Source organism: Bufo gargarizans, chromosome 3, assembly GCF_014858855.1.
Source record: "Bufo gargarizans isolate SCDJY-AF-19 chromosome 3, ASM1485885v1, whole genome shotgun sequence".
Classification (NCBI taxonomy): domain Eukaryota; kingdom Metazoa; phylum Chordata; class Amphibia; order Anura; family Bufonidae; genus Bufo; species Bufo gargarizans.
Window position 1 is genome coordinate 222,572,193 of NC_058082.1, and position 26,456 is coordinate 222,598,648.

Consider the following 26,456-nt stretch of genomic DNA (forward strand, 5'->3'; position numbering starts at 1 on the left):
CATCCAATTGAGGATTTGCTGCACTTCTTGGGTGAGATTGTTCCAATACTGGTAGTTTTTTCTCCAGTATTACTGGAGGGCCTTGTGAGAATTGTGCCCTGGACTAATATAGTCTAGGTATATCATGATATGACAATTATGTTTTGTATGTCCCTTTGTGTAGTGTGGTGATTTTATCCTATCATTAAATAAAAGTTAAGTTTTATCTCCTTATTGCCTATAGACCTTCAGACGTTATCTCTAAATAACTAAAAGGTCATAAACACTTATTTAAGCCGCATTCTTATTAGTAAAATAAGAATTGTGCTATAATGAAGGCTTATAAGATCAGAGAAAAAGAGCCATCAGCTGAAGCAGTAAAACTACAGAGCATACTACTAGAGAATCCCAAGGCTGTACAGAGAAAAGGGCTCAAAATTTTAATAAAGACCAATTGAGTACAAAGCAATACAAATAAAACAGAATGCCCATAGCTGTACATAGACTTTAAGATTTGCAGTGAATCAGGCTGATTCACTTCCTAGAGAATCAATGGACTAGATGACTCTTACAGCTCTGCACATGGCTGGTGATTAGTATGTGTCACTATTCATTCACAAATTCTCCGTTTACCTTGAGCACAGACACACAGCTTTGATCTTCCACGGCACTGGAATTCTACACTGTTACAGGGGGTTTCTGTGTTTTATTGCTGTTTTTATTGGCCAGGATTTGTCAGCCATGGGCTAAACCCCCTTTATGTATAACTGCACAGCAGAGGCAGTCAGCTGATGCTGTCATAGGGGCTCCTACAGCTTTAGAGAGCCTCCTGGTATTAAATGCACTGCTACCAATATACCACTACACTATATACTGCACTATATACACAAGCCCACAATAATTCATTCTCAATAGCACACTGAGATATATGATTCTTCTCAAGGCTTCACCATCAGAGAATGGTTGCATGTGTGATGTATTTCTCAGTATGTGAGAATGTAACACTATGGGGCAGCAGAGAATAGGACTGCAGCAGCAGCAACAAGCAAACAGCAGATGCTGCGGAAGTCTGTGCCTCACACAACTTGCATGAGGGAAAATATTAGCAGATAAAAAATACTGAATCACTGCAGGAGCAAAGGGACTGGAGATTAATCACACAGAGTGCAGCACATGGACACAGTGCACTGTCAGGCCAGCAAAAGTGAAGGGGAGTGATCTGTGATGTATGGCTATGGAGATGCATTCTAACCAGGCATTGTTACACCAAAGCTAGATCCATAGATAGATAGATATTAGATAGATAGATAGATATTAGATAGATAGACATATAGATAGATAGATATTAGATATATATATATATATATATATATATATATATATAGATAGACATTAGATAGATAGATAGATAGATAGATAGATAGATATTTGATAGATATATAGACATTAGATAGATAGATAGATAGATGTTAGATAGACATATAGATAGACATATAGATAGATAAATAGATAGATAGATAGATAGAGAGACATTAGATAGATAGATAGATAGATAGATAGAGAGAGAGACATTAGATAGATAGATGTTAGAGATAGACAGAAAGCTAGAAAGACATAGATAGATAGATATTAGATAGATATTAAATAGATAGATATTAGATAGATAGATAATAGATAGCTATATTACATAGATGAGAGAGAGTTGAGCACCTGTTTACCTGTGTGACTGGCTGGGCTGTTCTCTGTGCACTACCTGATTTCTCTGTGCTGTCAGGCTGCACATGTTGTACTGCACAGTGCATGCTGTGTATGAAGCAGTGACAGGATGGTGCAGGGTATAGCAGAGAGCAGGGCTAGCCTGACCCGCACACACTGCCCTGCTCCTGCTGCTGAGGAGCACCTTCTCTCCTCCCAGGTCTATGAGCCCCAGCAATGTGGCATGTGGCACACAAGTTGCTGCTGCAGAGGCTGATCCAGTGAGTCCTCTCCTGTGCCTCCACCTCCCGAGCTTCCCCTTCTCCTTCTTCTGCTCCTCCAGCCCAGCGCTGCCAATGCGCCAGGATAGAGAGATCTGGGTGCCGGGGATGACGCAGAAGAGCGAGCTCCCCCCAAAAAGTGTTTCAGGACGAAGATGGCGGCAACTTAGCAGAGGACCAAGATGACTGTGGCCATCAGGAGGCAAAACCCAGGGTATTCCGCCCAGTTCCACAAGGAGAAGACGCCCGGTTGATCAGCTGCAATCATTGAGAGGAAGGGCAGGGAAGAGGCATGCAGGCAGGAGGAAGGAGGCTTCTCTCAGGAGTGCTATGGAGAAGAACCGTGCTGTGACAATGCCTGGGTCCCTGTCTTCATTCCCTCTAAGTGGATGGATCTAGCTGATCGCTGCTCTGTATAAGGAAGATAAGGAAGGCAGCAAACAAGCCAATCAATCCTCAAGTCAATGACTATTGTGGTCACCCTGGCCAAGGAGCCCTCACGGTGGAGTCAGCCAGAGCTGCGCCTTCCCAAAATATGACCAGGGGTGCTTGGATGTGTCGGCAGTTTGATGACAGCTCCAAAATCTGGTTTGCACCCCGGGAGAACGAGAAACCTTTCACTGATTCGGAGAGGGCTCAGAAATGGCGACTGTCTTTAGCATCTCTCTTGTTTTTCACAGTTCTGCTTTCTGATCATTTGTGGTTCTGCGCTGAGGCGAAATTGATAAGGACCAGAGACAAAGAGCAGGGCACCTTAATGTCACCACCACCTAGCATGGCTGATCAATTCCCATCATCAGTGGAAGGACCTTCACTCTCATCTACCCTTCAATCATCTCAAGAGAGCCTTAGCCAAGGCAAAAAAGCTATTTTTCTAGGAAATTCTACCAAACCTCCGCCAGAAACCTGTTCCCCGCATAGTCCTTTTGGTCAATGTTACCTTGTTGATGATGCTGAGTCTGTCTGTGGGAACTTGAGTGAGGGCTCATGGAGTAAGCCTTCTCACTTCAACTTGAGTCATTTTTACCTTCCCTTTTGTAATTCCTATACACTTTCAGATTTGTTTTCTGGCTTCTCAGATACGGACACTTTGAACTGTAGTGGGGACATGGTGGAGAATGGGGATGTCGCTGGTTGTAGGCAATGCGTCCAGGCTTATAAAGGCCATGACCAGCATGCTCAGGAGAAATATGAAGAATTTGAAGTTTTGCTACAGAAATATTTACAATCGGATGAGTATTCGGTCAAATCCTGCTCTGAAGACTGCAAGGTAGGACATTGGGTTCTTCTTCTGCCTGTATTTGGCTGGCCAAGCTTCTTGGACATGATAGAAGTTGACATCCAGGGACTGACAGCTGATGTTTAATACTTGAGAAAGTAATTATGTCTCACTGTGCATTACATAGTCCTGTTCCATATGGATGTGCTGCTTGCTACTGGTGAGCAGTCTAGAGCTTTGCTTGGATGTGATGGGACTACTGCAAGGCTTGACTGTGGCCTGAGCTCCCCTGGCTAGAGACTGATGCTTGCAAGATTCTGCATCTATGAGCAAATACCTTGATTGTTGCATTATCTATGGGCACATTGGTTTCTTTTGAACAGTGGTATACATCTGGCGCTGAGGATTACCATATGTAATATCTCTGAGAGGCTCACAGGCAGTTTTTATGGTGTTTTATGTGCTTATGAAGGAATTCTTTAAAACTGAGACTATTTGCATATAAAGATTAAGAGATTAGCATAGCAGCTTGCAGTTGTGCTCTTGGTGCAGTGCTGGTTTTGGGCCTCTTATTAAAGGCTTTAGAAGAATAGCAGTTTCAGCACACAGGACTTTCATGGTGACCACAGATCTGTGGCAGATAGACTGGTTTATTGCTCTAGCACTGTATGGATTTACATATAGGAACAACTGCTAAAAGAAATAGTATTGAATGTATACTGTTGTGCAGCATTGTGATGTGTTATTTGAATGCTCCCCCCCCCTCCCCTTTATTAACCTCCTTGGCATTAATTATTAGCTTCATTACTATGCAGTGTATTAGCAATTCATTACCATGTACAATGACATTCGCTGTATGATCAGATTGTGAACAACACCAGATATGAAGAATATATATGCACATAACAATGCGCATATACAGTATGTATAATGAGATGACTGATGCATTCACTCCTATATGATCCCATGATGTGGTGAATTGGACTTTCCAAGCACAGGCGGAAGGCCTGCAAAGAAGGATATGCTATCAGGCCTTCTTGTGAGTAGGGGTTCATATCAGGGCCTCCTTACACAGAAATCCCTGGTAGGTTTCATACATTGTGTTTGCTGTTCGTATGTTAGTGTAATGGGGAGGTATATTTTTTTTATGATCAGTTATTTTGTTTCCTTTTGCATTTTACAGCTTTAATATGATCAGACTGCCATTACTATATTTTCTTGGGATGTTGTGGATCATTGATATTGTATGGAACAGTTATCTAGCCCAGATTCAAGCTGAAATTCAGTTGCTGTCCATGGTGCTGAAAGCCTGAAGTAAGGTACTGAACCTTGCAGCATCAGTGACTGTGGCCTTGGGGCTGTGCTTAGTTATAGGGCATTGGTTGTATGCTTAGACATGAGAATGTTGGGCTAATCGAAGTATCTGGTACTGCTCTCTACTGAAATGAGTCCTGAGGTCAACAGGTTCTACACAGTTATGCCATTAGAACATGATGCTATGGGTCAAGGCAGAAGTTTAGTGGGAATCAACTTTTCATGATTGAGGACTTCCCAAACACAGTAGCTTCCTGCTGGCTAATGTATAACCTTGTGGAAATGCTCTAGTGCAATCTATGTATCTAAATGCACTTCCTGCCACATTGGTGAGGACTTAGCCCATGCTTTATGTACAAAAAGCTGGGAAGTAGAAACTTGAAGCAGTCTGGAGCTTTGCCAACCAGATTGTTTATTTTCTCAACAACTGCTACAGAAGGTAAAATACTGTCATGTGTGTGCCAGGCTTAGGATCTGAGGTGTGTTTGTTATCCATACACTTTATGTACACTTTTATGTTTACAACCCATGGTTACTTTCATTTATTATTATACATAAGACATTGTTCACTGGCGTGAGAAGAATATAAGAATTAGAGGTTTAGTAATATCTGATGAGAATGGTTTCGCCCTTGACAATTCCATCCATTGGCCATCATTCTTGAGGGCTCTAGTTTCATGTCTGTGAAATTGAAGGTGTTGCTTTGCTTTTTAGGTTTATCATTGGTGTCTTACCATTGGCTGGCTCACATTACTTTTTAAAACATGTCTTCTATGTATGGGGTATCACACAGCAAAGCTGAAAGCATTGGGAAGTAACCGTATGTCTATGCAGAGCTGACATATGTATCCATAGCTGAAATGATGTAATCTCGTTTCCTATGATGTTATGGAAGTAAATGATGTGCATTCTAATTGTCTTATAATCCTGCAGTAAAAGCACAGCTGTGAGATGTTGCCTTTCCTCTCATAACCTCATTAGAATAATGGAGATTTGTTTAAAAAGATACACTTTTGTTCTATAAACTTTTTTGAGGAGATACAATATAAACAAGTGTCCAATGTGTACATTTGAAAGTAACTATAGTATCAGTTGTAGAAACACATGTTCAATATGTACATTTGAAAGTAGATACAATGGAGGAGATTTATCAAACTGGTGTAAAGTAGAACATAGCAACCAATCAGATTCCGCCTTTCATTTTCCAAAGGAGCTGTGAAAGATGAAAGGTGGAATCTGATTGGTTGCTAAGGGCAACTAAGCCAGTTCTACTTTACACCAGTTTGATAAATCTCCCTCAATATCTTTTGTAGAAACGTGTTCTATATATTTATTTGGAAGTAGATGTAACATCAGTTGTTATAAATGCATGTTCTATATATACATTTGGAAGGAGATGTATTATGAGTTGTATAAACACGTATTCTTTATATTCATTTGGAAGGAGATGTATTATCAGTTGTATAATCGTGTCCTTTATATACATTTCTAAGTAAATACAATACCAGTAGCATATGTTCATTGTTTTGAAATGCCAGTTACTACAGGTTACTGCTATGAATGGATTGTTGATACTGTAAAATGCCTTTATATCAAACGTACGGCATACAATGTAGGCTCTCCTGAGCATTTAGTGAACACTTATAAGATCTTCTTTATACTTTGGTTACTGGAAGATAATTTTATTATTAACGGTTTATTATTCCATTGTACTGTATATTGTTTCTAGATGTGGTAATGTCAAAGAGGCACATGACAAAACATCATGGGTGTGTGCCTCACTGTGTCAATGTTGGTCAGAGACTTTTGTATCTTGAAATCACCATAACAGTCTTCTCCAAAAGGTGTCGTTGACATAAATCGTGCTTTCCAAAAAAGTACTGTTTGGCGCAGAATGTCTCTGTCAATAAGTAAAAAGAAATAATGAAATGTGGTATGCTCACCGTAAATCCTGGATAAGATGTATGGTCACTACACTTGCAAAGGGTGACAGGAGGAAACAATACTGCTAGCTCAGACACAGGCGAACTTGCAGTTTTGTAGAAATGGCAAAATCTCCAGCACGCAATTAAAATCCATATTCTTTATTAATCTGTCTTTAAAAATATTCCAGACGTCCACTAGAGTCTCTCTAGTGTAAGTTTAGAAGGTTTGTAAAGATGGATTAATAAAGAATATGGATTTTAATTCACTGCTTTTCCCAATTCTTCAAAACTGCAGGTATGTCTATTTTTTGCTTATTATATAGTGCTCAGTTGCTTATTTTTGGATATGCAGCTGAAACTCCAAAAAATTAGAATATCGTGCAAAAGTTCATTTATTTCAGTAATGCAAATGGCAAAAATAATTATAATTTTACCCATTTGCTACTGCTCCCATGCAGATGCTTCCCTGACACACAACCTGTCTTTGTTTACCTGGCTCCAGCAATGACCTAGCATGACAATATGTGACTGAGTATCTGATCGGTGGGGGACACCTGGGACCCCCACCTATAGGCTGTTTAAAGAGGCCACTCACTCCACTACGCTGTCCATTGCATAGCGGCTGTGCTTAAAATTGCAGCACAGGTCCATTTACTAGGCCACGTGACTGATAAACATGACATCACAGGCCTAGGAAGAGGCCAGGGTGCTCATAGGGGCACCGTGGTCTCTTCAAACAGCTGACCGGTGGGGGGTTCTGGGAGTTGGACCCACACCAATCAGATACTGATTTAGTTTTTAGAGCTTTTATAGTGGAGAATGGAGTACCGCACACAGTTTGCTCGTCCCGGTGCCAGCAAAGACCCGACGTTCATCCAACAGTAGTATAAATATGCGGCACACAGAATATTCTTTGCAATTTAAAGGTAATTTTATTTATTGATTTTCACAGTTCAGTTTATAGGAAATTAAATGTTGTGTAACCACTATCCATATGTGAGCCGGACGTTTTGGTCCATAGGGACCTTCTTCAGCGGCTTGGAGTTTCTGTGGTAATTTCCTATAAACTGGATCATGAACCTTTTATTGTGAAATTAATAAATAAAATTACCTTTTAAATTGCAAAGAATATTCAGTGTACTGCATATTAATACTACTATTTAGCCTCTTTAGACACATTAAAAAGTAATCTTCATCCAATGCCAACATTTTGAAGAATGAACTTTGCTACAATGAAACAATAACCAATAATAAGCAACCATCCTTCACGAGCTTCAGCAGACCTGTAGACACTTTCTTACCTCCCCTGGACCACACATGTCATGGTCCGGAGAGCCTGGACTCCACAGACTTGTAATGATGTTCTCCACAACTGCAATGGCTACTGAAATAGCCTGAAATGTGTAAGCGATGCCTGCTTTTTACTCTTCACTTTAATGAAGATTCTGGTTTTAATGGAAGCATTTCAGTTGTAGATTATATTGAAAATAAAACAAAATAATTTCCTAATAACACAATGTAACTAAGTAATATCCTAAAGCGCAGTGATGATTCTTGATCATTGTAACGGACAATAGACTCATGGGAATGGATTGTAAACAAATCAAATTCAACACAAATTTTGCAAAAATTCGAGTTGCATTTGTATCCAAATGTTTGGTGATTCAGTTTGTAGAAAGAGAGTGAGTGATAGCAAAAGTGAGAAAAAGAAGGAGAGAAGCTAGGAAAAATATGGAAAAAAAATAAAGAAAAGAGCGAGAGATTAGAGATAAAAAAATATGAGATCTAGGTGACCTCAACGTGTTATGGTCAGATTTTCAGGCCAATTGCAGTGCTTTTGGGTAGAATCTACTTGGACCTGAATCGTCAGTCAACCGATTTGGCTGAACCGAACCCAAATCAGATTTAGAGCGATTCGCTCATCTCTGACACTTTTCAGACCATATTTATATAGATAATAAATGTGGCATTTCCGGTGTACAGCTGGGAAAATGTATAATTAGCAAATTGTATAATGGGCAGCTCCATTCTGATAAAAATTATATAAAAATGCAGTGTCGATATTTCGTATGCTCTGTAATTGGATAATGAAGATTCTCTTTAGTTTTACTCAGATTGATGTAATTAGATTGATTCGTACTGACTTTATCCACTTTATTTCTTGTTAATATAAAATGTAGCTTTGTTTTATATCCCTGTAAAATTTCTTTGTAAAAGCTTCGTATTAAGTAGCTGAGGTTAATTTAATGTATTCCTGAAAACAAATTATATCCGTTAATTACATTATATTAGAATAGCATACCGCAGTAAACGAGTTTTAAAAATGAAATCACAAACACCAATATTTAGAGACATTTTATTACAAATTATGTTTATTAGGTCAGAACTATCATGGGAGACAGTTATTTATTCATCTAGACAACCAATTAGCCAAGCAGATATAAGTTGAAAGAAGGGTTTGTGTCTTCATAATATATTATATATTTTATTTTATTATAATTGCAATCCTGCTATTTATTAGATTGTATCTTCCTGGTTCTTCCATTATTCTGTATGTACTGGTAGAAACATGCTTCTTTGTAGATGGGCAGAGGCAGGCCCATTAAAATGGCAAAAAGCGAACAAATGGTTTAAAAGGAAATTAAGAAACAAATATTTATAACTGGAAAAAGTAATTTGTATATTTAAAACTGTCCTTCCTAAAGCAACACTAAACCTAGAAATAATTGATGACCATAAACAGAGATAAACTTCCCCCCACTGTTTGCCATTGGTAAAAATCCTACTGAGAACACTGGTGTTAAAAGGAGTCTGTCAGCAGCTTTGTCAATGCAAAACTGCTGACAGACATAAGTAGGGGCACATAGAGAAGATGGCTTAAAGGAAACCTGTCATCAAATTTGTGCTGCCCATACTAACGGCAGCATAAAGTAGAGACAGGCGAGTTGATATCAGCGGTCGGTCATTTAAAAGTTAAAAGTAAGTGGTTGCCAAGAACCAACATCACAATCATTGCAGACTGGGCCTGGAAAAGAGCCCCGGCCACCTGAGAAGAGTCCTGGTTATTCATGATCTCCTGCTCTCCCCGCCCACCTGCTGATGACTGACAGTCTTCTACCTAGTTTTCTCCCTTTCTCTCTAGGAGAGAACTGCCAACCATCAGCAGATGGGCGGGAGAGCAGGAGATTAGGAATAACCAGGACTCTTCTCAGGTAGATGTGACTCTTTTCAAGGCCTGGGCTGCAATGATTATGATGCTGGTTCTCATCAACCACTTACTTTTAGCTCATGAGTGACACACCGCTGAAAACAGCATTTCTGTCACTATTTTATGCTGCCCTCAGTGAGGTCAGAATAAAGTTGATGACAGGTTCCCTTTACTATATGTCCCAGGATTAATTGTAGTAGAAGTAGAGATTGAGGGCTGTGAATGGCCATGATTTTTTATGTATTTGTTTGTCCATTACCTAGGTTGTGTTTCTTTAATTGGCTGTTAGCGTGGACTTTTTGCATCTCTAAGGACACCTGTGCACAGTGCAGATTTTATGCAGAAAATCTGTATGAAATCTGCACCAAAACCACTAAAAAAAATGCACATAAATGCAAACTATTTATCTTACATATCTCAGCAATTTGTTGTGCCTTTTGTTGTGGATTTTTGCGTGGATTTTCTGTTTATGTTAACACGCCTATTGAAGTCTACAGGGAAAACCACTCTACAGAAGGTGGGGAAACAATTGACATGCTGCAGATTTTCAAAATTTGTACAACAGGTCAATTAAAATCTGTACAAGTTTTTTTTTTTTTTTTTTGCACCCCAAACCGATGCAGCCAGATGTTTCATGTTATCCAATAGGAAATTATAAAATGCCTTACAAACATAACTTTTTTTGTAGTGGTATTTCCTATCAATATATATATATATATATATATATATATATACATACATATTGCAGCATTCTCTGGGTTTGTCATGTTAAAGTATTTCCACACAAACTTCTTTAAAAAAAAAAAAGCTTGTAGAAAAATGTATATATTTCATGGCATGTTTTACAAGTTAATTTTTTTTTTAATGCAGTCAATTCTAGTATCACCCCCTCCTCCACCCCCATCATACTTGCCGATATCCACAAAACAGAAATAAGGAAACTTTTTGCCTGAGTATTCACAGTACAGAGCTATTGGTCACTGGTTGTGATTTTGTTTTCCTGAAAACCCGGCCAGGTTTACCAGTTCTTGAAAATGGAAATGAGTCTTCTTCAGTGGGTTACTTTCTGAGGATTTACAGGATTAAGTAATATTTTTCATTGGGCATAATTGGCCATGCAACTAGGAATAACATAACTCCCCCCCCCCCCCTCATATATTTTGTGCTGTATTTCTACAACGCCAGATCTTTGCATGACTAGGCTACGTGACAAGGTCACTGGTCTGCTGTATGGAATACATAAGGTCACTGGTCTACTGTATGGACTATACAAGGTCACTGGTCTGCTGTATGGAATACATAAGGTCACTGGTCTACTGTATGGACTATACAAGGTCACTGGTCTGCTGTAGTGATGAGCGGCAGGGGTCATATTCGAATTTGCAATATTTTGTGAATATTTTGTAGAATATTAGTTCTACTTTTTTTTTTACTCGAAAAATCGGCAAGGTAATGATGGCGTTATATGCGAATATTATGTGATCAATACAGGCGTGGGTCAAAAACTAATATTTAGCACTCTATATATTTGTTTTTTTAGAATATTCTTAATTTTTTCCATCTGAAGTCATGATTTCTCCCTGCTTAAAGGGCTTCTGTCAGCCCACTAAACCGTTTTTTTTTTTTGTTTACTAATAATCCCTACACTGCGAGCTCCCTATACATAAGCTAAATAATCATTTTGGTTCAGTAGAATTTGATAAAAAGCTATTTTTAAAATATGTAAATTACCTTGCTACCAGCAAGTAGGCCGGCTACTTGCTGGTAGCAGCCGCATCCTCCGATCCTAATGACGCCCCCTCCGCATTGTGATTGACAGGGCCAGGGAACGGAATCGTTCTCTGCTGGCCCTGCCTGTTTGCATTCAAAATCCGGCGCCTGCGCCGCGGCCGTACCTATCTTCAATGTGCTCAGGCGCACTGAGAGGCGGCCGCTCGCTCGGCCGCTCCATCCTCAATGCGCCTGCGCCGATGACGTCACATCTACACCCGGCGCAGGCGCATTGAGGATGGAGCGGCCGAGCGAGCGGCCGCCTCTCAGTGCGCCTGCACACATTGAAGATAGGTACGGCCCCGGCGCAGGCGCCGGATTTTGATTGCAAACAGGCAGGGCCAGCAGAGAACGATTCCGTTCCCTGGGCCTGTCAATCACAATGCGGAGGGGGCGTCATTAGGATCGGAGGATGCGGCTGCTACCAGCAAGTAGCCGCCCTACTTGCTGGTAGCAAGGTAATTTACATATTTTAAAAATAGCTTTTTATCAAATTCTACTGAACCAAAATGATCATTTAACTTATGTATAGGGAGCTCGCAGTATAGGGATTATTATTAACCAAAAAAAAAAAAAAAGTTTAGTGGGCTGACAGAAGCCCTTTAAGTTACTTAAGGAATCATGACTTCAGATGGAAAAAAATGCTGAATATTCTAAAAAACTAATATATAGAGCAATATAGCTAATATAGTGCTATATTAGTTTTTCAGAATATTCGTAATATTCTAAAACAAGAATATATAGCAATATAGCGAATATTCGAAAAAAAACAAAATACAAATATAGAGGAATTTTGCTAATATAGTGCTATAATCTTTTTTTTTAATAGTCTTAATTTCTTTCCAATCTGAACTTCAGATGAGCAAATTACAACTATTAGACAAAGAAGATTATAGCATTATATTAGCTAAATTGCTCTACATTTGTTTTTTCGAATATTCGCTATATTGCTATATATTCTTGTTTTAGAATATTTCGAATATTCTAAAAAACTAATATATAGCACTATATCTAATATATTTGTTTTTTTGACTTTTTAACTTTGGCATTTTCCTCCCCGGCAAGGGTCCCCGTCACCATGGGAACGCCTGGGGGTTAGAATATACCATCGGATCTGAGTTTTCTCACTGAGACGGGGACGCTTGTTGGTCAGGAGTATGCCGAAGTGAAACAACTGTACACATTGAAAAAAAAATATGAATATTCTAAAAAACGAATATATTTGATATAGTGCTGTATATTAGTTTTTCAGAATATTCGTCATTTTTTCCCATCTGAAGTCATGATTCCTCCCTGCTTAAGTTGCTTGTGGGACAATGACTCATTGGCCTACAAGCAAGAAGCAGGAGGAATCATGTGTTCAGATAGAAAAAATGACACATATTCGCTATAACGAATATATAGCACTATATTCGAAATATTAACGAATTCTTGAAGTTGCGATATTCGAGAAAAAATTTGCTATTCGAATATTCGCGCTCAACACTAGTCTGCTGTGTGAAATACACGAGGTGACTGATCTGCTGTATGGAATACATGTGTAAGGAGGAAGCCATGTACAGGTTGGAGCCATGTTTGCAAAGCCGCCAACCAGGCGTGAGCTTAAGGATAGTCAAGAAGGCAGGATATTTAGCAAAAATTAAATACAAGGTACATTTTGGAAGGGGAAAAAAAACATTCCACATACAGTATATCAGTTTTCTGAATACCTTTAGTGTCAAATGGGAATAGGGGGTATTGGATTTAAGTTAATTGAAGATTGTCAGTGGAGATACAGTAGGCTTCACCTAGTGATTTATGTGTATTATTTCATGTAATAGTTTTTTTTATTTCTAAGCTTTGTTTACCTGGTTCATTTCGTTTTCAAGACCTTCTCACAAAGAAAGTATCCAGCTGTTGTCATCCCTGAAATATTTCACCTCAGGTGTCAGGGGACACCTGTTAAAACTTTAAAACTAAAGATGCTGAACTTTATGTAGTGCTCATTTATCCTAAAAACACTTCTGCCAAGTCCCAGGTGCCCGGATTTATAATGCTTGAAATGTCATTGGTATTTCAAACTGTTTTATTACTGTCAATAATCAGCTGCTGGACATGGCCGCCATCATTTTATTAGGCGTTCCCTGGCAACCGGATGGACATGTAGTCCTGGTTTTGTTAAACTTTGAATTTAAATCTTTTTGAGGGTGAATTCACATTTACTGTAGGTTTAAGGGTCCTTACACACATGCATTTTGCTCTGGCTTTTTTTTTTCTAGTAATAAAAACAAAACAAAAAAAAAACAATAGATTATACTTATGCAATTTTTTTTAGGGCACCTGGGTTTTATGCTGTGGTTTTGTGGCAGTTTTTAGTGAAAGAAATGGAAAAAATATGAAAAAATGATACAGTATGCTGCATTTTTTTAAAGGAACGCAAAAAAACAAATAAATGCCACCTGCTGAAAAAAGTGGCAATAGCAAGAAAAAGTTTTTGTGTCCTGCATGTCCTATTTCCTATAGACCTTCAGCTTACATACGAGTTTTTTTTCCCCCACAAGAAATGCACCAAAAGTGTAAAAGATGTGACTAAAAAACACAAAAACATGTGTAGCAGCCTTAAAGGGGTTGTCTCACTTCAGAAAGTGGCATTTATCGATAAAGTTAATACAAGGCACTTACTAATGTATGCTCCCACGGTCCTGGCTAGCGCATTTTCCTATAGTGTGCAAGCACGACCACCACCACTGCTGGATTGCAGGGTGGTCATAACCATGGAAACGAGCAGTTCATAATGTTCTCATCCACATGCTGCATATAAAAAACGCAGCAGAAATGATGTAACATTGTGGGTTCGAAATCGATTTATACAGCAGATTTCTCCTGCAGATTTCACCCTTTGCAATCTGATGGCTTTTCCACATGTAATACATGTGATTTTGTTTTTGTGGCTTTTGCTGCAGATACGCAGCAAAATCTGATTTCTCCCCTTTAGGGCTCGTTCACATGAACTTTTTTTGCGTTACGTATATAGACCGTTTTTTGCGTTCCATATGCGGTCGGTATACGGAACCATTAATTTCTATGGGTCCGCAAAAAAAAACGGAATGTACTCCGTGAGCATTCAGTTTCCGTATGTCCGCATTTCCGTTCCGCTACATTTTAAGTCTTGTCCTATTATTGTCCGCAAATCACGTTCTGGCGCTCCATTCAAGTCAAAGGGTCCTAAAAAAAAATGGAACACATACATTCCGTACGCCGTATGTCTTCCGTATCCGAACCATCTAGTGAAAATTTTATGCCCAGCCTAATTTTTTCTAGGTAATTACTGTATACTGTATATGCCATACGGAAAAAACATGGAAAAACGGAATGGAACCGGAAACACTACTGAAACTAAAAACTGAAAAACTGATCCGTTAAAAAACGGCCTCCAAAGAGCTTACTTTCAGTCACTTGTGAACCCAGCCTAATGATGTTTTTCAGCACTTTTGCATTTTTTGGTACGATGTTAGCCCGTGTTTTCTGCCTATGTTAGCTGATAGTCTATGGAAAATATGCCATGCAGGCCACACAAGTGTTGACACAATGGCGTTTTTTTTCAGGCATTTTTTAATCTATTGTATAAGAAAAAGCCTGCCCAAAAACACTGTTCACACATTTGTTTTGGAAAAAAAAAACACACAAAAAAATACACCAGTGTATATTCACAAGGTAGATTTTGATGCTGTCAAAATCTACCAAGACAAAGCTATAATGGTTTCTGCTGCGGTTTTTCTCTTGAGTGGAGCTAAACTGTGCGCAGACATCTGCCTTTTAGTGGCGCCTCTCTCAATACCGCACGAAGAAGGAACATGTCCCTTTTTGGTGCATTCACGGCATTAAACTGCTGGCCACACGAACTGCAGCGCTACCTCCCATTGCTTTCAATGTGGCTGCAAACACCATGTGGCCGCTGCCAGAATTTTGGCATTGCATCTGCTCCAAAATTTAGAGGCATAAATCACACAACGAATACAACAGACAATGCTTCTTAGGTCTCTTTCACACGGGCAAGATTTCCACTCTGAAAAATCGCGCATGTTCCCGCAACGCTTCCGCATCTTTTTCCACAACGCCCTACAGCCCATTGTAGAAATGCCTATTCTTGTCTGCAAAACGGACAAGAATAGGATGTGTTATTTTTTTTTGCGGGGCCACGGAAGGGAGTAACGGATGCGGACAGCACACGGAGTGCTGTCTGCATCTTTTGCGGCAGCCATTGAAGTGAATGGGTCCGCACCCGAGCCACAAAAACTGCGGCTCAGATGCGGAACCAAACCACGGTCGTGTGCATGAGGCCTAAAGGGAAGATCCACAGCAGACTTAACTTACCTCAATGTAACTCTATGTTGTAAATAACGTTATTCAGATTTGCTGCGTTTTCCCTTTGCTGGAAGAAAATGCACAATAAATGCAGATGTTGCAAAAACCGAAAGTTTTTTATTTTTATTTTATTTTCCGAACCAAAAACACAGCACAGCACCTGTAGGACTACTGGCAGACAAGTCGTACTTGCCTGTAAAGACTAATACAAATGTATGCAATCAGATGAAGTGTGGTGTTTAATTGCTTAACGCGTCATGTATAGTAATAGGATTGTTTGCCAGTGGTTGTAACCTGTCCATATGAAATGTGCCAAATCGGTGTGTTATTTAATAATGAAAAACTGTCTTGCATAATAGGCATCACAATGCCTGATTTCATAATTAGGGGAACATCCACGAGAATGGCAATAAGGGAATAGCCTTTGTAAAGGTACAGAATGCATTAAGCAATTGGAGGCACTGCAGAGTGCTTTCTGTTGGCACAGTTCAGCAAGGATGCCATCTTGGCAGGAGTAATGTGGCATAATGTGTGCAAATACATTTAGTGTAATTTGGTAGGAGAATTGGCATAATTTATAGAATCACTGCTAGGATAATGAGTGGGTCTCAGTGGTGGAGCACAGATAGAGCATGACTATTGTCATTTCTTTAGCTGGACACTACCCAAATGTATTGAGATTTTTCGGTTCTATTTCATATATTCATTACTAATAGAACAAAGTTTTTTTTCCCCCTCACCAAAGTATGCAGTAGCATATGGCTAAGATATAACAGTGTTTCTTGATCTATGGGGACCGACTGCAAGACTCCAAAGGTTTTTGAATGAAGGAGCCACAGTTGGAAAAGGGGCTATGTTGTAATTCTTCTTCCAAGTTGGAGTCTGAAATTCAGACAAAAACCAGAGGAACCTGGGGGTCTTCATTCCCTGGATTAACAGGGATCCTAGATGTCGTACACTCACCGTAACCCGGGTTATGGTTTAACTTCCCATTTTAGGGAGCCATCATCTTAGAGACCATGTCAAGAGAAAGACTGGCCATACGCCTTCAATAGATACTGGATGAACATTCGTTCAACCAGCAGCTGTTCCTCCTGGCCTCCCATACACAGGCTTAGTTTGTCTGAACATGCCCATATTCTCAATGGTGCCATTTTATCTCCCTTAGGCCTCTTGCACACAAACGTATTTTCTTTCCGTGTCCGTTCTGTTTTTTTTGCGGACCGTATGCGGAACCATCCATTTCAATTGGTTCGGAAAAAAAAGGTACTGAAGGTACCGTGTGCATTACATTTCCATATGTCCATATGTCCATATGTCCGTTTCGCTAAAAGATAGAACCTGTCCTATTATTGTCTGCATTACGGACAAGGATGGTACTGTTCTATTAGGGGCCAGCTGTTCTGTTCCGCAAAATAAGGAATGCACACGGATGCCTCTTGCACACAATCGTACAGTATGTATTTTGCAGTCTGCAAGAAATGGATCTGCAAAAAATACGGATGACATCCGTGTGCATTCGTATTTTGCGGAACGGAATAGCCGGCCTCTAATAGAACAGTACTACCCTTGTCCGTAATGCGGACAATAATAGGACATGTTCTATTTTTTTGCAAAGCGGAAATATGGAAATACGGAAACAGAATGCACACGGAGTACCTTCTGTTTTTTTTTGCCATTTTTTTTGCGGACCCATTGAAATGAATGAACCGGAATAGAAACGGAATGAAAATACGTTTGTGTGCAAGAGGCCTTAACCATGAAGGATTGGTTTTTTTGAATTCAACATGCCCAATCCTTTTTTGCCAAAAGAATGTAAACATTATAGCATAAATGTCTGACAGATGTGAGGCCCATCTGTGAGACCTGCACCTATCTGGAGAACAGAGGTCCGCCTCCCAGATCACCGCTGCGTGCCTGGCAGTGATTGAATGAAGAGGTAGCCGAGATTCTGCTCTGTGGACTGCAATGTTTCAGTAACTCTCATGCAAGTGAATAGGAGTTGCAGAAGTGTAGAACAGCTAATTTGGCTGGTTCTGTACTCCCGGCCACCTCTGCACCACATCGCATCCTGGCTATGGCGGCCAGCAGCACATCCAGGAGGAATGTGCCAGCACGTAAAGTCAGAAACCCCCCTTACGATGTATTTGCACAATGCTTGAAATCTCCTTAATATATACATATTAATACGTCTAAGGCTTCATTCACATGACCGTATTTTTGCTCCGCATCCGATCCGCATTTTTTGTGAATTAAATGCAGAGCCATTAACTTCAGTGGGGCTTGAAAAACTGCGCACAGCACATGCGAAAGATAGAACACATCCTATTCGTGTCCATTTTGCTGACAAGAATAGGCATTCCTACAATGGGTCCGGAAAAAACACACAGATACAATGTGGATGTCACACGAACGTCATCTGTATTGTTTGCGGATCCGTGTGAATGCACCCTAACGGACCATCCACACCAAGAGTTACAGATTCAACCCTTCCTCTCATATGCATAAGACCAGTGACATCTTGAAGCTGCAGTAAGATGTTTCTTTCTTGGTTAATGAAACTTGTGACTCCTTTTTGGCTGTGAAATCAATGCGTGTGATTCTGATACTAGAAGGTCACTGAGTCATTTCTGTAAATTCCACTGGCTATACACTAGAGAATGTGACATCATTACCACGGTCCATAAACCTTGCTTTTTAATAATATCGCTTTATCTTTGTACCAGTAATTGGGTTTCATTTCCAATGCAATGCACAGTCATTTTAGATAATGACTCCCAGAATTCCTTGCCATGCAACATGCATCACCATGGGACTTATTTGCATGGAAGCATTAGGTTTTACAGGATGTTAGAAAACATGGAGCGCTATCAGGGTTTTATAGGTAAAACGTAGCTGTGCTATGTATAATGAGAACTCTTCTTGTGCTGGCTCTCCTTCTATATCAGCCAGTTATGCCACTTGTGGTTGGCGCAAATGAGTAGGGTAGTTACAGCCGCCATTTGTATCAGCTATGGTTTAGTCGCAGAGTCACCAACTCCAAAGTGCATATTTCCTTCTCTCTCCTCCCTCCTCCTGTTATGTTTTTCACTACTTCAGTATAGTTAGAGATGTAACTGGGGCGCTGTAATATGTGTAACATTGTTTTTTTTTACAAGTGTCTCGTAAAAACAAGAAATGCAACAGCACTCTGCAAACACAAATAACAACGTAAATACAACAGTGTCATATAGGAAATGTACTAATGCTAATGCTCCGTTAAAATGTGAGATTCTTGGCAAATACATTTTGTACAAAATCATTTATGCCTGTCCGCCAACGACAAGGTGATCTTTTTAGGACAGGAGCCTATGCTAAATTCTACCTCCTCTGGTGCCATACTGACCTCCATTAAATGCAGGGAATGCAGGTTCCGCATGCATGCTGAGCCCACACTGTATTTTGCCTCTTTTGGTACCACATAATGTTATTTATAATGCTAGTGTCTTGCTATGTGGCAAAGCACATCCTTCAGGCACCGGGGCCCACTTGTGACTGCTACCAGCTATATCTGTGCCCAGAGTGCAGTGCTTGATCTCTGGCAGCCTGTGAGTGAAAAGCTGGATCAATCACGTTAGGCGTTTTTCATTTTTTACAACATAACAGATGAAGTCTAGTTTCACTCTATATTCACTCTGTATTCACTCTATGCATTATACATCCAGTAGGGTGTTTCGTCAGGAAACAGACTGCCGGATCTCTCTGCATTCCGGCATTGCCGTAGGATTAAATGTCGCTAGTTAAAGGGGTTGTCATCACAGACAATGGGGGCATATTGCTGGGATATGCTCCTATTGTCTTATAGGTACAGGTACCACCACTGGGACCCGCACCTACCGTATATTGAGAATGTAGCCCTGACAGTGTTGAGGGTGCACTGTGCATGCGCAGCTACCCTCCATTCATTTTCTATGGGGCTGACGAAAATAGCCGGGCGCTGGCTCGGCTATTTCTGTCAGGCCCATAGAAGTGAATGAAAGTGGTGAACGGTCATGCATGGTGCGCTCCCATTCACTTATATGGGGAGTGTGCTTGGTGGTGGCTGGACCAAAGTCCTCCAGCCACCACCCTGTGGGGCTCCATTCCCTATATAGGTGTGGGTCCCAGTGGTGGGACCCGCACCTATAAGACAATGGGGACCCATTGTGTGTGATGAGAGAACCCCTTTAATGGGGCCGCACAGCGGTTCGCTTCCAGCCACTTCTTTGCATATTTGCTAGCATATTTTCAGGGTTGCGGCCAGACCTCTGTTGGTCTCCATTATAGTTAATATTGCTGGACGGCGACATTTAAGCTTATGCCAGTTCCGGAATGCATAGAGACCTGACAGAACAGCCTGCATGATACATAGCGCTAGTGTGAAACTAACCCTGGATGGACATCTTCGACTGAATTTTTAGACCAATGTCTCAGTAGTTAGTTAGATAACAATATGATACAAAACACGCTAACCTCTAGGAGAATACCACTTTGCATTGGCTTGGTCATAAAGCCAGTTTCATGGTTTATAAGTGTACATGTGTTTATGTTGCAAATCATAATATCAGGTTGAAAAATGTTATCACTTATGTATGTTTTAGGAGGGGTGGTTACAATAGTTTACACTTGCCAAATATTACAGATAAAATTTAATTATCATAAAATATACACAAATTAGAGCCTGGATAAATACAAATCTTTTCCACCAAAGCATTTAAATGGCAATTGTGTGAAGTTCTGGATTGATAGAGAACTTCCTAAGACATCAAACATCTGTCTGATTCCACTTTTAGAGAAGCAGTTCTGTCTGTTCTCCAGTGGTTAAACTGTCTTTCTTCATAAAACGTTTATCAGTGTTTGACATTAGTAAATATGGCAGCTGCCACCTTAGAATAAACACATTTTATCTGCCTTTGATAGCCTGTATTTATTATGGGTCCATCATAGGTTTTATCCCTATAATAAGAAAAACGGTGCTGGCTGTGGAAGCTCTAAAAAGTTTGACAAATGCAATGTAGAAAAATAATGTCGAGTTTAGAAGCGATTCCATAAACAGCTCAGCTTTTTACTTTTATCTCTTCATAACTGCTTTATAGATAAGTACTTTAACCTACTTTTTGTTTTTTTTCGTCAGCAGAGCATTCTCAGATGAAGCTATAGAAAACAGCCTGCAATGAAAAACAGAACAACAATTTGGTTTTACGTGATATTGTTTATAGGGATGGGGTTTTAAAGGGGTTGTGCAATTCCAGGATATTGATGGCCTATCGTTGGGATAGATCATCAATATCTGATCAGCAGGGGTCCAACTCCTGGCACCCCCTCCGATCAGCTAGTTGAAGAGGCAGTGACGCTTGTGTGAGTGCTGTGTCCTCGTCACAGTTTTCCTCCACACCCTCTCCCCTGTAGTGGTGGTTCAGTGTAATTGCAGTTCACCTTCTTCTCCCATTCACTTGGATGGAAGAGGAATGTGTCATTTCACTGATTCCGCTACAGGTAAACAGTGAAGAGGATGCCACACTTGCACAGAGAGTTGAACGCCCACTCATCTTCTGAGGATAGGTCATCAATATCCTGACATTGCGCAACCTCTTTACCTAACCATATAGAGTACACTCCATTGGTATAGTATTACAGTTGATTTTATTTTAGTCCTAATTCAATATGTCTGCTTACCCTGATCTCTGCTAAAGACATCCATGCACCTTCCTCTGCCTTGAATTCTTTTTGCCACTGTTTTTTGAACTTTTGATATCTGTCTGACATAGGACCTATTCGAGCCACGCTTTGGCAGCCCACAGGAAATTAGGTAATTGGCCAGGGAAAGAGGAACAGGGTCTGAGTAAAACTATGGAACCTTCATTTAAAAAGGTTAGTCCCAAAATCAACATTTTTTCACCTATGCTCTGGATAGGTGATTTATTTCTGATCAGTGGGGACCCCACTACTGGGACCTCCTATGATCACTAGAATGAGGGTTGGTGACTATATACAGTCTCAAACTCTTCCTCACTGTTGTAATGCATTAAGGAGGAACTGGGAACCTCTGCTCTACTGGCTGGTGGGGGTCCCAGTTGTTGGCCCCCAACGATCAGACATTTATCACCCAACCTGTAGATTGGTGATAAAAGCTGATAGTGGAATCACCCCTTTATTTGTGAAAATGACTCCTACCTGATGTTCTACGCTCACAGATTCTCTTATGTCACAATTGGCAGCAGGGTAGCAGTGAAGCGTGATAATGGCTATTGCATCTATCATTCTCCCCTACTTGTCATGACAATACTACACTAGTAACTTAATATAGGCATTTATATTTGCTAGTGAGGACCTCCATTTTTTTATCTATTAGCATAGTTTTTCCTATTTCTGCATTCAATGTAAGATTAAAAAATGTGTTGAAAAGGTCTTCTATTCTTGACTGATGACTTTCATTTGCGGCCATTAGACTTGCAGAGCTTTTCCATTACATCTCTGTGGTTGGGTCTGTAGCTTATTTGCACATGTCATTGATTTTGTTGCTACACTGTACCATTTCATAAGGTTCTGAAAAATTAAAATGTATGACTATAAATCTATGACACAGGCCTCAATATATTCAATTTTGAATTTGAAATTGAAAGGAAAAATGAAGCGATTATTCAGTAGACTTATAGCATTTTGTGGTTGAAAGACAACTGTATCATAAGCAGTTCTCCAAATCTCTTTCTTTGTGAAATTTGATTAAGATATTTAGAGAGCTGTGAAATTCTTTCAACATAGTGTGCACATACTGACAACCCCTTCATTCATTCTATTGTCATAGAATTCAGGACCCATAAATGGCTGCACAAAATTAATTTTTGGGGACCTACATCATGTATAACAATATACCCAAGGGTAGACTGGGAACCTAAAGTGGCCCTGGACAAAAAAATAAATAAAATAAAAGTGGCCCCATGTTGTAGGCGGGTCGACATTGACAAAAGGCAGGGCAGCACAAGTAGGCAGGGTCTGCAACACTGTAGAACAACACAAAATACCAGCAGTACCAAATACCATAGTGCTGCACAAAATACTGTCTAAGCAGAACCAAATACCACAGTGCAACACAAAATACTGCCTGAGGACAGTGATACAGTTGAGTTCAGGAGGGCACCCGTGGCCGCTGGCCACGTGTATACATATCTGATGCTCCTAGCATTAATAAATGCTGAGAACATCAGATTGTTATGTACCCGGCCACTGGCTGTAAGGAGGGCTTGGGCAGCTTCCTTGCCTTCGGCGCACTAGGAAATTTCCCCGTCTATAGCCAGTTCACCCCTGAATATACCAAGTAATGTGAAAAAAATAAAAAAACATGTATATGCATACACTCCTAGAAACCCACCATTGACAGTTGGAGTGAACAACATTCATTATTTTGTTACAGTGACACCTGTCAAGGTGGAGGGTATTGTTTTAAAACTTGGATCTGAAATCAGCTTCGGTACTGAGGTACCAGCCAGAAGGGGTGCATCTAGCCTTTCTGCTGTCTGAGTCGAAAACTGAAATGACATGCCCCCCATGCCAAATTCTCAACCATATTCCCTTCCCTCCAGCCTTACTGTTAAGGTCATACTTGAAAAACATTACGTACGGTGCCACCATACATACTGGTTAATATAGTGATACAGTTTAATATGCAGAGATGCATATTGCCCAAGGCCTTTCTGCTGCCCCCTACTTGTCCTTACCTGGTGCTGCCTGAGGCAATCGCCTCACCTCACCTCATTGGCGGTGCACTCAAAGCTGACTGCGGATTCCTGTTTTAAAATGATTTTAATGTTTAAAAATTGAATGCTGAAGTTATTCACAGAAGTCTTGCGAGACTTCAATGATAACTAATTTCAACTCGTCCGAGCCCATACATTTTAATGCTGTATGGAGACAGGTCTCCGTAAAGCATTAAAACGAAGTTTTGAGCAAATCAACTTTAAAAACTTGGATCCAAAGGTTGATTTGCTCATTAATAGTGGAGGGATATATGAGATGGTAAGTGTACAGTCAGTTTTTGATCTCTAAAATATCAGGTCTTGGGATGTTTCCAGTGTTCAGTGGTTAGTATCTACCAAATGTAGTCCAAGGAAGAACATCTAGGCAACCAGCAACCAAAGAAGTTTTACTTTAGTATAAATTGTAGAAAATTGCTGTCTGTGATAGAAAGGTGTTAGAAAACACAGTCCATTGCAATGTCCTTCACATGGGTCAGCATAGCGGCAGAGCTATCAGATTGCTTTTGCTGACCTCTGTAACCATCAAAAGCATCTACAATAGGCACACGAGCATGAGAACTGGACTGTGAAGCAATGGAAGAAGGTGGCCTGCTCTGGTCTCATTTTTTGTATATCACGTGCACAGCTGTGTGCATTTTTCAGTTATCTGGAAAATAATTAACTTCAAGATGCAATATGGGAAGTTTTCTGCTGAGAATCCTCGGGTCCTGGCATTAATGTGAATGTCACGTTAACAAGTACCACCTCCCTAAAGATTTTTCCAGACCAAGTAAACCCTTCATGGTAACGTTACTCCTTAATGGCAGTGGTCTCTTTCAGTAGGATAATGCAACCTTCCTTCTGCAAGAATTATATAGGAATGTTTTGAGGTTCACTAGAAAGAGTTGAAATTGTTGACTCTGCCTCCAGATTCCCCAGATCTCAATCAATCAAGCATCTGTGCAATATTCTCGATAGTCCACTCCATTGAGACCCGCTCTCTCTAGGATACGCCCCCATTGCCTGAAAGGTGTGGGTCCCACCACTGGCTCGACTATTTCCATCAGCCCCATTGAAATGTATTGGAGCAGTGGCCGCACAAGCGTAGTGCACTCCCTTTCACTTCTATGGAGAGAGCGCTTGGTGGTGGCTGGACTCGGGGAAACCCGCGGTCCTCAAACCACCACTTTCCCTACTCCGTTCTTGATATAGGTGCAGGTCCCACACCTATTAGACAATAAGGACATATCCTAACGCTATGCCCCCATTGTCTCAGATGGGAATACCCCTTTAAAGTATCTACTGCTAGTGTCATGGTGTCAAATTTCAAAGGTGCCTTTGAAGATCTTGTGAAGTTTCTGCCTTGACAAGTGGAAGGCTGAAAAGTCAGCCTGAATTTGTGGGAGGGGCATATTACCTTCTTAAGCCCCAGCCTCCAGCTCCTCAGGGCGCTTCTGTTCACATTCTGGATAGGGAGTCGCCTGCTCTGGTGCTGCATCTGTGCATGTTGTGAGTAGCTTTCATCTGGTTCGGTTCGGTTCGTTTGGTTTCGTTTTCATACACGTCTTCAGGAGAGGTAATTTTGCGCAAACAATGCGCCACAAGGGCTCCATCAGCCGCGGTCACATACTCCCGGCTCCCCGAGTTGGCATGCGTTCCAGCGTGGAACGCGTGCCAATTCTCATGTCCGCACCAAATTTCTTCTTGTCTCCTTCCTTGGTTCCCTCCCTGTGTTCCCCTCCAACTTCCTCCCGAGATAGCAGGGGGGGCAGGGTCTGGCCCGCAGATCCCCCTCTCCACACGGCCTCCCCGTCCTCACCTCAGGCCCCACTGCAAGCCGGCGTGCGTTCCAGCGTGGAGCGCACGCCGGAAATCCGCCGCAAGGCATGGGCCGGGTCACGTGGTCGGCGTGCGTTCCGGCTTGGAGCGCACGCCGGAGTCCCTCGGCCGGGTCTGGGCCTGGTCGCGTGTGCGGCGTGCGTTCCAGCTTGGAGCGCACGCCGGAGTGCTTCCGTCAGGCCTGGGCCCATAAATGTACATCAGAAACCCTGTCAAAGTTAAAATCACTATGCACCATGACTCTTTTGTTAAGGGAAAAACCGTGCTCTTTTATTCACTCCAGTGTATCACATCAAAACTGTGCAATTCAACACAACAGCAATGTCCATAAACCCCCACCTCCCACAAAGGATCCCCAAACGCTGCAGGCGTCTTGGTGCCTGTTCTCAGTCTCTCACATCCGTGGTCAGTACTACACCTTGTCATGGGGTGGGTTTGTCCAAGTTCATGCAAGTTAGACAGGCCACGTGTCGGCCTGGACAAGGGATTGGCTCCGGCCACAGGATCCCCTTCTTTTGGTCCTTCGCTGAGCCTGCAGCAATTGGGCAGTCCTTGGTAGACGAGCGGACTACAGCGCTCAGCCCGACCGAGCGATCAGCCTCCTGCAGTGAGACAGGAGACCACACTTCATCAGCAGCCCCACAGTCAGTGAGCATCAAACCTATATTCACAGCCCTGGGTGTAGCAGGCAGACCACACCCAGCAAGCATAGTGAAGGATTAACTCCTTCCCTACCCAACTAAGGCCAGAGATAACCAACCTGCCAGGATCAGTGTAGACTGACACCAACAACTGAAACCTGTCCACCCGAGGTGGTCCGTGGGGAACAGACACCCACCCTGCTCTTACTCCACCAGGGCCACGACCCCCGGTGGTACGTATCTTCCATCCACTACCACTCCAGACATTCTCTTACAATATAAAAAAAAAAAAAAAAAAAATTATACAATAAAATTTTATTTTATTTTATAAAGAAATTTAAATAGATCTACAAGTTAATCGGTAGGTTCCAATCTCCAGCCATTTCATACGCACTCCCGCCGTGCGGGAGCGAGGCAGTCATCCTTGGTTCCTCATTCCGCTGGGCTGGAAGGGACCAGGTTAGCACGGGTTAAAAATAAAAATTAAAAA

At 41.1% G+C, this 26,456-nt stretch overlaps 1 protein-coding gene across 1 annotated transcript in view; it reads left to right on the forward strand.

Annotated features, from left to right (window-relative positions):
- Positions 1 to 2,490: 2,490 nt before the first annotated feature.
- The window catches only part of NALF1 (NALCN channel auxiliary factor 1), a 603,580-nt gene continuing 579,614 nt past the window's right edge, over positions 2,491 to 26,456 (forward strand). The window contains exon 1 of the mRNA XM_044287750.1: positions 2,491 to 3,225. Within this exon, the coding sequence (XP_044143685.1) occupies positions 2,491 to 3,225 (735 nt within the window). The remainder of the gene's footprint in view (positions 3,226 to 26,456) is intronic.